The sequence below is a fragment of the Anneissia japonica genome, unplaced genomic scaffold, assembly GCF_011630105.1.
Source record: "Anneissia japonica isolate Jap-2015-1 unplaced genomic scaffold, ASM1163010v1 scaffold1430_len515961_cov162, whole genome shotgun sequence".
Taxonomy (NCBI): Eukaryota; Metazoa; Echinodermata; class Crinoidea; order Comatulida; family Comatulidae; genus Anneissia; species Anneissia japonica.
Genome location: NW_022693412.1, coordinates 42,010 through 60,062, shown reverse-complemented (window position 1 = coordinate 60,062; position 18,053 = coordinate 42,010). Strand labels below are relative to the sequence as shown.

Sequence of the window (18,053 nt, the reverse complement as noted above, 5' to 3'; positions counted from 1 at the left end):
ACACGAGAAGTATAATTAATAAAATGGATGAAATTAGAATACTGGTTCAGAAACTAAATATTGATATTCTATGTTTATCTGAGACATGGCTTTCAGAAGACATTGATATAGGCCTATTAGTTAATATTGAGAACTATAGTATTGTGCCTAATGAATGGGGGCGGGGAGTTTGTATTTTTATCAAAGATGGCATTAACTATAAATTGAGAAATGATTTAAGCTCCACCCATCAAGTTAAAGATTGAGCTTAATTTGAGAAATTTAAAAAACTTTTATATATGTTGTTTATACCGACCACCTGATGCAACTAGTGAATACTTTGATTGTATGCTCGATGTGATTGAACATGCAACACTTGAACCAAGTGAAATGATTTTACTTGGTGATTTTAATATTAAGTATAGCCTTGACATTGACTTATCAAATAATCCTATAAATCATTGAGAATATGTCTTCATTAACACAATTAATCCTTAAACCAACCAGAGAAACGGGATCTTCCTCCTCAACATTTATTGATTTAATCCTAAGGATCTTCCTGAAAAACATTTATTTTCAGACGTGGGCAAAATCTCTTCTCCTTAACATGTATTGATTTAATCCTAAGTTCTGTTCTGAAAACTACCTAACAAATAGAAAATTAATCGTTTGTATAAATTAAACAGGGTCTCAGCCAAATGATATAAATCATTTATTAATGACATAAATTATTTATTAATGACATTTCCCAGGCCATTCACTCGGGAAGTTGTATCATTTTTGCTGATGATATTGTGGTGTGTAAGTCCGGAATCTATTGAGGAAATTAATACAGACCTACAAAAAATGGACAATGTCAACTAATGGTATTAAGATTACAATGTCACAATTAATTCAGTCAAAAGCAAGACAATGCTATTCAGTTGTAGTAAAATTTCATCTTCAGATAAAATTAAAATACATAGGCCTATTAATAATAATCAATTAGAACAAGTTTGAACTGTAAGATATCTTGGAGTACAGCTCGATGAGAATTTAACATGGAATGATCATGTTTCACTCGTAAGCAAAAAGTTAGGTTACAAAGTTATGTTCCTTGGATAGTTGGGTAAATTTATTCAAAAATCACTATTAGATACGGTACGGTAAGTTATACAAATTTACAATACAATCAACCAGTGACTATGCCATCACAGTGTGGGGTAGTAATACATCTAACAAGAACAGAATGTGATTAAAAGGTTGCAAAAGAGATGCGCCCGCATATTAACTAAGAATTTTGGCTACGTTCATTATAAATTGATTGAATTAGCAGTTGAACAACATAATTATGACACTCGAAATACCAACACTTTAAATGTTGTTATACAAAAAGCAAAACTTGGAAAAATGTCCGTATCCTTTAAAATAGCAGGTGCCAAGTGTTAGAACTCCGAGTAATAGTTGTTTCAAATCGCACTAAAATTCTAAATTCCTCAACGATCTTCACAATATAATTCAATAGAATAAATGGTCAATGAGTAAAAAATTTAAAAAAATGAATAAATAAAATAAAAAGATTTATTCATTGTGGGGAAAAAGGTGATAATCATTGACTTTCACTTATTTAATTTTGTGTTAATTATGGTAGTTGCATTAGATACCAGGACCATTTTAAAAACAGTATATATATGCCATGTATGGTGTATATTACTGAAATGTTATCCTGGCATAAGTTATAAATAAATAAAATAAAAAGAGATTCTGCAGTCGGGCTTACATTGCAGCCTCATGATTTGCGATTGAACAAGTACTGTTCCCCGTGGGAACATTGTGGAACTGCCTGCATTTCGACACTTTGGTATTTATTGTTGTAAGGTTTTGAATAAAACATACTTACATAGTTTCTTAGCGTGGCGCTAACATTTTAAGAAAGCGTGGTAGACGCTTTCACACATGGATGCAGCTACCGTATAAAGATACAGACCTGACGAAGGATTAGAAATGCCCCAGATCCTGTAAAATAACAAATAATTCATGATTAGTCAATCATTGTATCTTAATAGGATGATAATACGAAAACATCTTTAAAATTCAAATACAATGATTTTAAAGTAATATACTGTAATCAATTCTATTCATAATATCCATCAACTATTATACTAAATCGATTATTTTCTTCACTCATAATGTTATGATACCAAAAAAAAACATTACATTACACAGAGTAGTCAGAATCAGAATCATCATCATAATCATTATCATCCATTATTATCATCAACAACTCCCTAAATCACTCTCCCATCGTATATATTTTGACATACTGCATCACTAACACAGTTTTTGTGTAATTTTCTATTATTACCATCATACTTTATCATCATCACCTATCACCGTTCTCCATTATCGTACTATCAACAATTTTCATCCTTTATCATCATTGTCATTATCATCATGATCATGTAATCATAATTATTACAATCATCTTCCTAATCATTATTTTCTATATTATTCCACAGCACCATTATAATCCCTATCATAATCATCACTTTTTACTGTATCATCATTGTCACAATCATCTACTACCGTCATCCATCAAATCAAATCCATCATCATTCAATATTGTCATCTTCTATCAACATTACAACATCATCATTATCGGAATAATTCAGTATTATCGTAATCCTCCATCACTATCATCATCCATTAATTTTCTATTATCGTCGCCATCATTTTTTCACCATTCAGCTTCATAAGTTATCATCATTTATCATTCTCCATCATTATAGATTCGTATATGATTAATGGAAGAAGACAATGATTGTGTAAATTTTGATTTTTTTTTCTAAAAATATAATACTGGGAATATTTTAATATGCTATATCAAGACCTAAATATCTGATTTAACATACAGTACTTTGCAGAAATATGGCTCTTCATATATTTAATTTGCCCAAAACATGATTTTAAAGAATTTCTTAGTAGGCATTAGGTTAAAATTTGTAATAGCAAATAAATTGACACCAAAATCATTTTAATAGACCAACGTGTTAGAGATATGGCAATATCATGTTTTTTCAATAAATTATTACAGAGGTAAAATCATATTTCCAGTAACTTGGATTTTGTACCCTACAATGTGCTCTACCACTATGCCAAAGTCACTATTGTATTGTAACATCTCAATAAACATACAGTATGCTAATGCCTAATAATTAACTGTATTTTTCAGAAATATGGAATTTTCATATTATTTGCCCAAAACCATAATTTTAAAGAAATTCTCAGTAAGCATTAGTTTTCATGGAAAATTTTGTATTACAGCGAATATAAATTTGACACAAAAATCATTTCAATAGACCAAAGTATTACAGATATGGCAATTTCATATTTTTTTTCAATAAAAAAACATTAAAAATGAGGTCAAAGGTCTCATAGGTCAAATCAGATTAACAGTGAATTGGAGTTTGTACCCCTACAATGTTTTCTACCACTATGCCAAAGGTCACTGCTGTAACATCAAGGCCTAATGATTAACTGCATTTTCCTGAATTAAAATATTATAGATCAAAGTAGTACAGAGATAAGGCAATTTCTTTCTTTTTCAATAAAAAACATAAATTGAGGTCATAGGTCACATAGGTCAAATCCAATTTCCAGTAACTTGGATTTTGTATCATCTCAATAAATATATGCCAAGGCCTAATAATGAACTGTATTTTTCAGAAATATAATTTTTTACCTATATTTGCCCAAAAACATGATTTTAAAGAATTTCTCAGTAAGTATTGGTTTTCATGGAAAAAAGTTGTATTAGAGCAAATATAAATGTATGTTTTCTGAACAATTTAGCACCAAAATGATTTCTATAGACGTAGGCGTTGCAGAGATATGACAATTTCATATTTTTTCCCAAAAACATGATTTTTATGAAAAATCACATTAAGCATTGGGTTTCATGCAAAAGGTTGTATTAGAGCAAATATAAATATATGTGTTCTGAGCAATTTGGCATGAAAATTACCTCAATAGCCCAAAGCGTTACAGAGATATGACAATTTCATGTTTTTTCAATAAAAATATTAAAATTGAAGTCAAAGGTCACAGAGGTCAAATCAGATTTCCAATAACTTGGTTTTGGTATCCCAACATCATGCCCTATCACCATGCATAATGGCAAATTTGTATCCACTGGTGTAACAACCCCCCATTTTTTGTAGGCTTAGGAACTGGACTATATGCTCCCGGGCCTCCCTAGCCTTTTGTAAACCAGAACCTCCCTTTTCAAAATCATGGGAATACCATTGTTAGTAGCTTGAAACTTCGTAGGTTTTACAGAAAACGCTTACTTGAAAGACTAACAATTTCTTATAGCGGACCTATGATGAAAATTGTTTTGTGAGAGAGATGCATTTATTTTATACATAAATTTTTATATCTAATCTATGAAAATCGGAATTTGGTCACAATGACTATACAAAACAAAATGTAATTGGAATAAAAGTATAAAGTAAACAAGTTTATATTTTGCTGTGGATTATTTAGCTCTACTTCGGTATTGAGCACTCTTCTCCTTATGATTTTGAATCATATACTAGAATATATATGTTTAGAGATCTAGCGTTTTTTTTATTTGCAGGAGTAAGAGGTTACCTCGATGCTATGGCTCAATTCTGTCGTTGTAGAATGATGTGCCATGAATGTACTTAGCACTTCTCTTTGGTTGCTACAGCAGTCACGAATCACGACCGTACGAAACTCAGCACAATAACACTATGAATTATGAGATATTATCTCTACATTCTACCTTAGATATTAAATTCTGATATCTATTTTATTTAGAGATTATTGCTATATAGAGGGAATTAGACACTAGTATGGGGTTTAGCAGTGAAGTTAAAATATATAATTAAAATACAATTTTTGCTCTGTTTCATAGATGAGACGTTAAACCGTTAGTTTTGTGTGAACAATAATAAACGTTTTTATAGTAAGAGTATGAGATTATTTTCCTGCTGTACATCAATTTACTAACAATATTCCAGAGAGCGGTTGTTGTCGTCCTTTGCAAATACCATTAAACAAAAGTAGGCCTACATATATTTATTGTCGATTGACACCTTTTTCTTTAGATAGAGCCAAAAAGAAAAAAATGGAAAAAAGAGATGTAAAATCGAGTCACCTTGTTATTAATTTAGCAAGGGAGATAAATGGATATGCTATCTTCGGATGCACTTTGTTCCTATCCAGCAGTGATATCACTCTACGATAAGACTGTTGCACGCCTCGCCTACTATCGAGTTTTGAAAGCCATAGTATTGATTTGTTATACACCCTAAACCTGTCTAGCATTTCTGCTGAACAGTTTCTGGATGTTTCATCTAAACATGATATGAAATTTATAGACAGTTCCCAGTTTAGTGATACAAAGTTCTGTCGATATCCAACGTCTTTCTCAAAACCTGTAATCGGTGCCATATTTGATCGCATTACAAAATCATGAGAATCAATCTCTGAGCCACAGGAGCTATTAAGTAAAATACCACTGTTTCCAATAACTGCACAGGACTGTTTTTTTGGAACTGTTATTAATCCTTTAGGCTTTCCTTTCAATTTTGAAGATTGAATAAGTTTTATTTCCGACATTTTTGGTACTACTGATTTCTTCTTTCTCCCTTCCAATATCTTGATCCTCTGCTGTTTTTCAATACAAACTGCATTGGTGTATGGAAGAAGACGTTGCAATAAGCTAAACCTAAAAGATATAATTTTTGACTTAATTTTTTTTAAATATTGGCTGGCAAGAAAGATAAGTCGTTTACTAGATCAAGACGCGTTTTTACACGTCACAGACGCAATAAACACTACGCGTACATTAGTGAGTCCACCAAAATGTATATTTAATGTCTTTGAAGTCACTTATAAACATGTAGGCCTATGGCCTAAAATGCAAACGTATTAACGTTTAACTAAAGATTTTTATTATACTCACAGTTGTGGATGCAATTTCGATATGTTCTGTTTGAATATAATTTTATCATAATCAACTTTAGATTACGATACTAAAGCAGGCTAATGTAGACGCTTTTCACGCAAACGCAAGAAATACAACACATATGTCATAATTTCCAATGTGAATCTCTGCAATAAGTCGAGTAGCAAATACAGTACTTACACAACTTGTGTAGCCTACTTCAGCGATTTACGACTCAGCTAAACTTAAATTCTCAGGAAGTTTCGGATCAACCGTATCTTGCGTTAGACCAGCGTGGTCATTAGAATAAGTACGTTATGGGATATAAATTCTACTTAGGTATTATAAAAATTTGTATTATACATCATATCATAACATTATTTTATAGATTCATAATTCTATTCATTAACGTATGATTAGAGGATATGCTTTCGAGCTTAGTTTTGAGATTACCAGCTTTAAAAGTCTCAATTTATACCCACTTGGAGCCTTTTATACCTCAATGCTTAGATAAACTACAAACGTGATAAATTTATTCAAGGTTAGACCTACTTACTTTTTTTTCACTGCTGACTTGATACTATCGTTAACATCAGCGGATACGTAAGAATCAAGTACATTGTATTTTCCAGACATCAAATTTTTTCTGCAGTAAAAATACAAATTTTACCTATTAGCTATCCAAAGCCATAAATTATATGTATACGCTAAATTCACTCAGACGGTCAATGGACCTTTCCACTAAGCTCCACCCCTTGGATTTTGTTGCTAAAATCCCACAAAACGACAGTTTAAACGTACGAAAGCTCGGGCATTTTTTTTTAGGACAAGCACACATTATTGGCCCAGTTCTGATTGGTCAGTTGTTAAATATGACGCAAGAAAGGTCAATTTATATTCACTAATACCGTTGTAGCCGAGTTATTAAAAAACATAAACAAACATAAAATGGTGAAATGTCTTGTTGATGTTGGTTTCGCATGTCTTGTATTCTTTGCTCCCTCTGGTCAGTTCTGTAATATTCTGACTTCTGCGAGGTAATTGTAAATACAGATGGAATCGTTATTGAAGTTCATTTAAGAATAAGTGATTTACCATGTATAACCATGGAGGTATTGCATTCATAGTTGTACGGGATTATAAATAATACAGCCGTTTGTAATGCAAAAATAAATGCCCGTGTGATGCTTTACAACATAAACAATTTGTAGTTTTTATGATTTAAATAAAGTTATTTAAACATTCCACACTTTCACAGAAGCTAAATGAAAATCCTAAACGCTTCTGGTTCTGGGTCAAAGGGAATTAAAAACAGCTTTCTGTCCCGTATTTGTTAAACTACTACTAAAGCTATTTATATATTATTTTTAATAATAAAATAATTAAACTTTTGGTACACCATGTGTGTCCTTGAGAATGTAGTATCCTTTTATAGTAGAGCACCAAAGGGACTAAATTTTGCACTTTATTTCCAAAGCATGAAACTTGAAGGAGGGGTCCATATATCTTGGCAATGGAAAATCGTAGAGACTTAATTTTGGTCTCGGAACATATATATTTCTACTTGCTCTAATGTAACGACCGCAAAAATTTATTTCTGATCTTTAACCCTAGATACCCAACATATCCATATCTCCAAAACTGTTGGTCATAGCGACCTAATTTTGGTCTGAAGTTAATCAAAATATGCGTTTATTTATTTCTACTAATAAAATGTTTTGTCCAAAACCAACCGGAAATGACATGTCTGACGTTTGTTCCACATAACTTGCAGTATAATATTCTTATCTCTATAACCGTTGATCATAGAAACCTACTTTTGGCCTCAAATTGTTCAGAACATGCAGGATTCAATTTGCACTAATGCAACATTTTGACCAAAAGTGACCAGAATGACATTTCTGAACTTTGACCCTTGGTTCCCTGTAGCATGCGTATCCACATTAGCATTGGTCATAGACACCTAATTAGGATCTCAAAATTGTTTGGGAAATACTGTATGTATATATTTGCTTTTTGTCCAAAAGTGACCGGAAATAACATTTTTGTATATCAATTATATTCTATCTTATACACTTTTGACAAACATTTGATTGATTAAAACAGTTTATTTCAAGTTATTTCGTAACATATATTAGTTGGCCATTTTTCATTATAGAATAATGTTTTTGTTTGTTTGTCAGCCACAACCACATCCCCGAAATCTTGGGATACCGGGGTGGTGTTCAGCTAAAAATAGCTTTACCTTTAACCATAACTAGATTTTAAAGATGCTCCTTTCGAAAGACGGGTGTATGCTTGTGTTTATCTTAAGCAAAACGATCTTTGATTGTGAGTAAATAATTGTCTGATATGAACTTAGGACATCAGTGTGAACAGTTTGCACTATGGAAATTCCACCTCAAATAAAAGTAATAAATGAATGAATAAAAACAAGCAAATAAATATTTGCATTCCAGATTTTGTGGCCCAGGAGCCAGATAACAAAAAATCAACTATTTATGATAATCGATCCTTCACTTTTACATCATCTCACTTCTGCAATAGTCTTCTCGAATATATCATGCTATAAACAACAACCCGACTCACTAATTGTTCAAAAACTTCTAAAGATTGTATCTCTTCACAACATAAATATTTGCCTTTTTTAGGGGGGGGGGGGGTGCTATCTTTGCCACCATCTCTAATTACCTGTTTATCTGTGGAAGGGAAAATTTATATCCCATTCCTTTACTCGATCCCACTATATAGGGGTCCGGGATTGGGTTAGGCTGGTGACGGTAACCCAGTAGAGATTCCAGGGTCGTCGGAACCGCACCGGCTTTTGCCCTGACCACTTTTTCTCAATTCTATTACTTATGGAATAAAATATATACTGATACTTATAAATTATGTGAATTTACTAATAATTCTCGCCTCACGCTGTCTTTTTAATGTTATATATTTAAACAAAAAGCCATCAAACGCTTGTTTTTGTATTGCCTATGTACATTTTAACTTTTTTGACAATCCTTAGTAAAATAAGATTGATTTTGTTTAGAGATATACATTAATGTAAACCCCCAAAAATGGTGGGGGTTTGAGTCGGCCAATATTGTTATCACCAACAAAGATATACGGGTCAAGCCGGCCCTTATTGCAATTAAAATTTAAACTCCTAAAGTGAAGGACAGTCATTTTTTTAAAGTATACATGTGCTATTTCAGGGCAGAGTAGCCATTTTTTGAATCATGGTAAAGCTGGGATGGGTAAGGTATCTTAACTAATCCACTTCAACCAACTGCCATTTCTAGGCATCTAGAAACCATATATTCAAAATTTATTTACATCAGGCCCACCATGACAGGACTGAGATATGTATGAATTCAATAGTCCCTTGAGGGGAAGAAGTAGCGGTACATTTTTGGGCATCTCAGAATTATACTTTAAACCCTAATATTTCATTTAGGACCTTTCAGTATCCAGATAAAAACAAAACAAGACAAAACAACAAACAAGATGTCAATTACCTGAGGATTGCCAAAAGTGCACTAGCAATATCAAGTGACTCTACTATACTAAACATCTTTACAGGAAAATATACACACATTTTTGTCAACAACTTTACCATCGTCATCATCATGTTCATCATCGTCGTCGTCGTTATCGTCCTCCACACCACCATCATCATCATCATCATCATCATCATTATCATTATCATCATCATCATCATCATCATCATCATCATCATCATCATCATCATCATCATCATCATCATCATCATCATCATCATCATCATCATCACAGTATATACGATATACATTTTTTATCAATATTCCGGCCCAGTACTATGGATTACTTCAGTAAAATAGTAATAAGTTGTAAATAGTTCGCTTTCATGAATGTTTCTGGCCCCCAAATGCTATACCATATTGGGATGGTGTTCAGCGGGGGATGGTTTTTCTATGGATTACTTCAGTAAAGAGACATTTTGTTAACTGTATACAGCTTTGTAACCTGATCGGCCTTGGTCAATTTATATGCGTCAAAGCCCGACTGTACTCTCGAACCAGGGCCCCTCGAAAACTAGTTAGGCCAGTGTCTAGGGTGCCATATTTTCAAAATGCGTTTAGCTTACATCTGCTCATTTTCGTGGTCTTGGGTCACATATGTCTTTTATTTATTTTTTTTCTATGTATAGGCCTGAGAATGAGATAAAATTACCTGAACTTTTTCAAAAGTGAGAAAACCTTGAATTTTGAAGAACTTAAAAAGTCATTAAAAGACACCTTAGAAGTCGGGAAAGCTCATTTCCGGCCATTTAGGAATCAAAATTTTCCCGGGGGAGGCCCCCTTTCTTTTTTGGGAACTTTCTGAACCCCCTCTTTGAAATCCTGGATCCGCCCCTGTTTCTTCATACTCTTCTTTATCACGCAGTAAATCCTGCCGTCCATGGACCATGCAGATTCGAAAGCCTCACTTCTTATTGCTTCCTGTAAGAGCTTTAACCTTCTCGGTGTAAGATCTTCAGTGATTGAGAAACCAGATTGTTTAAGAGATTTTTTGTTACGGAATACGGCTGAGCGGGTGCGGTAAGAGGTGAATTTGATGATGATGGGCCTTGGTTTTGGTTTATGTTCATTTCCAACTTTCCTTCTACCTAATCGATGGGTACGATCGAGATCGCATATCTCAACCTCATCACTAATCCTGGAATTAATCAGATCAAGAGTCCGTATTTTCGTTTATGGACTCAGGAACGCCATGAAGAAGCAGACAGTTGCCTCTACTATATTGCTCTAGTTCATCTAGTTTGTCCACCATATCACAATTTTCGGCTAGGAGCTTATTGTTTTGGTCACGAAGGCTGGCTATTTCGCCCGCAACTGTCTCGTTGTCATAGGCAACGCTTTCTAAATATGATCACTAACCTGATCCATAATGGTTTCGCTGATGGACGAAATTTGTGATTTATTGTTGCACACAGCTTTAAAGCCCCATTCCCGGCAAAATTACACTAAAAACTGACTTTTTTAAAAGAAAATATGCATTTGCATTACTCCAATTATTATAAATCATGGAAAAATATTGGCATGGATTTTAGGTTTACACAAAATAATTTAAAAAAAAGAGAAATACAGACTATTTCTCATAAAATATTACCATTTTCTCGACGAATTCGTCGTTACTAGGCAAATTCAGAGGTTGTAGATCGCATCCACTGGAATACTCTCGCTTTTATGTATACTTTATACAGTCAATAAATTGCGCCCTCTGTAATGAGATTAGTTTTTATACTTCGCATCTCGCACAATGCGGTCGTTCGATTAAGGCTGAGATATGTTTGTTTAAGTGTCAAAATCTCAGTCAGAATCAGTTTTTTAACAAATTTGAAAGAATTCCAATGAAATATTATATTTCACAAGTGTCATTACTAGCAACGGAAAATATCATGTCGGCCGTTTTTATGTGTGATAACAGAACCTAAATCGAGGTAAGGCTAGGCCTAGCCTAGCAGCGTTGGATAGTCTTATGTTTTCGGCGCCTACGATATTTCTTCTTACGACTTATCGCAAAATCAAACATGGAAATTCATCCGCATTTATTTTTTGTGTGGAACACAAAAAAATCAAATTTCAGTCTTATTTTACATTTTTTTCATTCTTAGGAATGTCTAAATTCAGTTAAACTAGCAATTCCGTATTATATTTATAAATCTTTATAACATTATACAAAAATTAGATTTTTCTTTAAAATTTTGCCGGGAATGGGGCTTTAATAATTTTCTCGAACAGTTCAGGAGCGGACAAAATATGGTTACTAATGCTCGTTGCAACAAGCGCAATCAATTGAGGCCTAGTTCATGTTGAGAAGGCGATTCCGGTACCGCTGTCGCCGCTGGTGAATCAGGACCGCTCGTAGCCGGTTGTTGACTTAGGCCTAGGTCAGACTTTATTCGATCTGGTTGTTGCTTTCTTAATAAATAACAGATTTAAGGCCTTTTCCACGCTGCGGTAGACATCTTCGATCGATGACGAACAGTGCTGAGCAGCGAAGCGTAACCAGTAGAAATAACATAGCGTTTCGACCATATTTTTGGAGGTCATGTTACTTAAAAAATCATAAATTCTTAACGGAGGGTTGTATCAACATAATTTTTACTTTAAAATGTTCGCAAAGGATACTGTATATGTACATAGTGTATGAATAAAAAAAAATTAAAAATGTGTTTAGTCTGTCAAAACTAAACTGGAAAATGGAAGACCGATTTTGTGTTAAAAAAAATGTACAAACGATAAACGGAATGAAGTGAAATCAGAATGACAAAGTTAAATTTACATGGTAGTTGTTTGTTGAGTGAGGGATGTTCCCATTGAATACAGTATGCAATCCTTGATTTTAAGATGATGCGTTGATGGGGTCCCCGCTCACGTGTTGTATATAAATTTGTAATTCCAGCTATGTCGGAGAAACTAGCACTTCTCTACAATACTGATATTTACCTTTCTTTGATGATTTTATATAATTTAACAGTGTTAACGGCTATCTTGATTTATATTATGTATGTAACCATTTGTTTCTAGCCGTACCTATTGTGTAATGGAGTGTATCTGGTGGTACTTGAATCTGTTCAACCATGAAGCCTCCGTTCATAGGTCTAATAGATTTTTGTTCAATGTCAAAAGGCAAAATACTAAAATAACAATGTTGTGAGTAACAAGCTTTCTCTTGAATAAACCTGCCTGTTTTGAATTTATAGTGTTTTAATTGTTTTGATTCATCATAGATCTAATGTTAGTTTAAAAGAGTTTTATAAAAAATTATTTTTAAACTATATATTAGATTACAACAGAATATCATTAAAATTGGTTTATACAATGGAGAAATAGCAAATTTTTCCCTGGCCCCCTGCCCCTGATCCCCGACCTGGTGCCCTTGGAGCTCCTTGGCCCCCAACATCAGTGCTCGCGCTTCGCTCGCAACCTGACAACTTTAATTTTCGTGGCTATGGCCCTGATACAACTTGAAAGTTATGCCATGGCTTGCAATAATATGTGTTGCAATAATGAGGTCATGTAGATGAAATTAATAAACTGTATGAAAATAAGTCACTCGGCCACGGTTTTATCACCTCTGAAGTTGATTTCTGTAACTCTCTATTGTATAGGAATTCTACTGTCCAATTAAGACCCTTACAAAAGCTTCTGAACTCGTGTTGTCTGTCTAACGAATCTTCGAGATTATTCAACTCACTCATAAATGCTTATATGGATAAGTTCCACACTATCTTCATTAATCTCATTACAATTATCTTTTACGTTTTACAAGACAGTCAAATTCACTGTTATCTGTTCCTAGAATGCTGAATGTTCGTACTGGCGAACGGTCTTTTCCTTTTGCCGCTCCGAAATTATGGAACTTCCTTTCCACTTATACTTCGATCAAATTCTGCTACTAATGCATGCAAGACCCTCCTTAAAAACTATCCTATCAATAATTCTTATATCTTTAAACGCCGGGCTATAAAGTCGCATCACCTGCAGGTTTCGGGAAAAAGGGCTAAATAGACAGTATAACATGTAATTTGAGCAAAATGTGATTATGTCATTAATATAAAGTATTACCTTTAATCTTACTATTTTTTAAGTTTGGGTTCAATATTTCAACTTTAAACCCTAAAATTTTGTAATTTTATGAAGAAACGTATATAAATTCATCAACTTTCAAGCTGCCATACATTCTAAACAACTTATTTACTACACAAAATTCAGGCCCCAAAATAGATAAATGAAAACTATCAGATATAATAATACGTTTATTAGTACTCGTATGCTATGTATATGATTTCAGAATAAATAAACAGTATAGTTATAAAATAGTAGAATGGTCACAGAGCCAGGTTAGACCTATTGAGAACATTTCGGTTTTTGTAGTGAAGTAAATCTAAAACGTATTTATGAAGTCATTCAAAATCGTGTACAAAATAGTTGAACAAACTTTAAAGTATGTTCCGAAAGTATTGTAGTGCATCGTACTGTGGTACGAAGCTTATTTAAATGTATACCTAAATGAAGGAAATAGCCTTGAATTAATTCAAGTAATACTAAACTGTTTCATGAGTTGTTGGAAAAGATTAGGAAAACAATCTTCTTGCCGTCTGGCAGTGAAGCGGATTTGAGTACGTGTTAAGAAACTATTCGTGGTTATTTTGAAACTTAAACTTAAACTATAACGTGCGTGTCGACATTACAATTGCTTTAGAAATATTTATATATATATATATAATCACATCTGAAAGGATTTTCCTTGTCTTTAGTTTCCCACCACACGCCTAGGCATATGTTGTATTAATTAGACTATAAGTGTTGTTTTTTAGTCACTTTTTTAAAAATAAAATATATTCTTAAACATATACCTTCCGAATTATTTCTTTTTTGTGTATATATATTCAAAACAACAGAACAATCATCTGCATTATTTAAAATATTAAATAGTGTACAAAATAATCAAAAACTTTAAAGAATCAAACAATAACGTGCGTGTCGACATTACAATTGCTTTAGAAATATGTAATTTTCTAGAGCAAAGCAAAGTAATTTCCTAGAGTACAGACTATCTTTACTGAATGAAGAAAATAACCTTGAAGTAATTCAATCAGTCAATCAAAATTAACATTTATTTAATAATTAATTAATATTCATTGAAATGTAACAAATAAATAACATAAGTATTGAAGGGGGCACAATTCCGAAAAGCAGAGCTTGTGATAGATTTGCCCAAGACAATTAACAACACATTAACGAGAAAAAAAGACAAACATTTAAAAGGATAATAATAATAATGATAATAGAGCATTTCAAAATATAAATGAAAAATTATTATGAAAAAACATACATATTAGGAATTACAAGGGAAAAAAACTAAAGCTACTGTTAAATAGTAAAATATCAACCAACATATGGAAAATTATTTAATCAATATTATTATTTATTAAATAATTTTTCACTTTAGAAATGAAGATTTTTTTGGATGGTGCATCAGAAGTGTTTAGAGGGAGCGAATTCCATATTTTAGGTCCAGTGTACCTAATATTATGATGAAATGAAATTTCTTTGTGTTTGGAAATGTGGAGTATTAAGATCTTTAAGTTTTAATAGTTTTAGAGAATGGAATAAGGGATCAGTACTAGTTCTTGGTGGGACGCCAGAGATTATTCGTATGATTTTGTTTTGGAGTGTTTGAAGTCTATTTAGATTAGATGGAAATGTGTTACACCATACAATAAAAGATATGTAAGCAGTTCATGTCTTTTTGCAGTAAGGCAATTCATGATGTATGTGAAAATATTAAAATGANNCATTGGATAACTGCTGTCTCTTATACACATCTAGATGTGTATAAGAGACAGATTATATATAATCACATCTGAAATGATTTTCCTTGTCCTTAGTTTCCCAACATACACCTAGGCCTATTTTGTATTAATTAGAATATAAGTGTTGTTTTTAGTCACGGGAATTCAATACAGAATTACCATACAAACCCCATTGAATTGATATTTGCTACACTTACGTTTCTCCACAGGGGGGGGGGGGTGGTTCGTCCGAACCCCTTGAACCCCCACCCTGGATCCGCCACTGAGAAAGTCGTCGAGTCCGAATCCGAACTTCGCCATCTCTGAATTATGCAAGATATTAATCATGAGCTAGCTAAGTACTCTATATTAACTCACTAACTGATAAACCGGAACGCTTAACTGCATGTTTTGACTGCATTTTATGTTTTCTTGACCAGTCAGATCTTGTCGGAACTCTGACTTTAGATAACATTTTCTTAATTACTAACTTTTATGTATAATAATTCTGCTGCTGCTGCCGTGCTGCTGATGCTTCTAACTTTTTTTTATTAATTAATTTCATCTGATTTACGTTATTATTCTATTCAGTAACTGAATAACTCTGCATGAATTATTTCATCAATTACACTTTCGAAATGCATTCCTCGTTTATTTTTCTTTTCTTCCGCTGTTTTTTTTTTTGCTTGTTGTTGCTGCCGTTGTTGATGTTAACTTGGAATTGCTTGGCCTCCCTCTCATTCTATTTATGCATTTTTTTTATTCTTTTGAGCTTTTTTATTCCAGATTTTTTGGTCCTTCTGAGTTTTGTTTGTAACTGTTGCTATTTAAATTGTATTTTTCTTTTGATGATTTTTTTTTGTAAGTTTTATTATGTCCAATGTTAATTGTAGTTGTAACAGCACCACGAGTCCCGACCGATTATCCAACCTATGTTTTTCCCCCTTCATTAACAATTCAGATAATTTTTACCTCCAATATAGATCCTCATTTCCTTTCTAATAACAAACAAAGCATCTCAGAGTATTACGACCCTGATCCTATCACAAAAACGTCAAATGATATTTTTCTACTATTCATTTCAATTCTAGAAGCATTTAAAAAAAAATTTGATCAAATGAAACACATTTTAACTTCGTTCAAACTACCTTTTGATATAATTGGAGTGAGCGAAACTTGGCTCAAATATGATGATCCCCTAGTACAGCTCCCCAATTATAATTTTGTCTCCCAACATAGAACACTCAAAGACGGTGATGGAGTAGCCATGTATATTCATAATAGTCTCCAATTTACTACTCCTGTGAATCAATTTTTATTAAGATTACAAGACCCCATTGCAAAAACATTGTCGTCGGAACCGTGTATAAATCCCCCTCCCTTGACCCTTTTCAATTTATTAATGAACTTGACTCTGTCCTTTCTAAACTATCAAGAGAAAACAAAACTGTCTACATTATGGGAGACCTCAATATTAATGTTCTGAAGCATGAGTCAGATAACGGTGCCCGCTGCTTGGTTAACTCATTTTTTGGCAATCATTACCTACCCCGCATCCACAGACCACCTTGTATCACGAAAAACTCAGCTACCTTATTAGATAATATCATTACTAATCAATTAGACTTCCTAATCTTAGCGGAATAATTTATAGCGACATATCTGATCATCTCCCTGTTTTTAATATTTCGTATTTTTCACGTGCTCAAATAAGGAAGAGAGTTTTAAATTTAGAAAAATTAATTCCACCACCTTAGAAAATTGCCATCACGACGTGTCCACACAACAGTGGTCTGAAGTAGTCATGACCCTGATAAAGCATTTTCTAATTTCGTAACCACATTAAAGAGAATTTACGATAAACATTTTCCTCTACAAAATTCTCCCAAAAAGCTGAGTAAGATTAAACCATGGATGTCCGATGGTTTGCTGAAATCGCTTAAGTATAAACAGAAATTATATGCTAAATTTCTCCATTGCCCCTCTACTAAAATGATAGAGATTACAAAGAATTTCACAATAAATTAAACTCTATTATTAAAAATACAAAAAAAAAAATTTTTAATACATTTCTTAAACATAAAAAAGATATCAAGGCAACTTGAAAAACTTTTTAATCTTTAATCAATAAAACAAGTAGGGAACAATCCAGTACCTCCTTCTACTGTGATGAAGAATTCACCAATGATCCTGATATAATTTCTAATGCTTTTAACAAATTTGTTGTCGAAATTGGACCCTTCCTTTCTAACAAAATTCCCAATGTTAACAACTCATTCAAAGACTTTCTTCGTAGCCCAAACCATAACTCTCTATTTCTTACCCCAGTTGATAAGGCTGAAGTGATCAAAATACTTGCCTCTTTTAAAACCAACAAATCCCCAGGTATTGATGACTTCCATACTAAAGCCATCAAATATATTGCTAATCACATCTCTCGTAACAAATCGGGCATCAAATCTGACCTTACTAACTATTGTCCCATTTCAATACTATCGATTTTTTTCGAAGGCCTTGGAAAAGGTAATTTACGATCGAGTTTTCTCATTTATTTCAAAATATGACATAGTTTATGAAAAGCAGTTCGGTTTCAGAAAAGGATATAGTATATCTATGACCCTTATTGATCTTACTAACAAAATTGTTAATGCATTTGAAAATCGCCTTCTTGCAACTTTTTATATTTTATCTTTCCAAGGCCTTCGACACAATTGATCACAATATTCTTTTATCTAAATTATCTCATTAAGAAATTCGTGGCCCCGCACCTACCCTTTTCAAAAGTTA

At 32.9% G+C, this 18,053-nt stretch overlaps 1 protein-coding gene across 1 annotated transcript in view; it reads right to left on the bottom strand.

The window, feature by feature from the left end:
- Positions 1–1,877: 1,877 nt before the first annotated feature.
- The window catches only part of LOC117100722 (CMP-N-acetylneuraminate-poly-alpha-2,8-sialyltransferase-like), a 29,020-nt gene continuing 12,844 nt past the window's right edge, over positions 1,878–18,053 (bottom strand). The window contains exons 4-6 of the mRNA XM_033240514.1: positions 6,489–6,578; positions 5,141–5,713; positions 1,878–1,974 (exon numbers count right to left, since the gene is read on the bottom strand). Coding sequence (XP_033096405.1) covers positions 1,878–1,974; positions 5,141–5,713; positions 6,489–6,578 — 760 coding nt within the window. The remainder of the gene's footprint in view (positions 1,975–5,140; positions 5,714–6,488; positions 6,579–18,053) is intronic.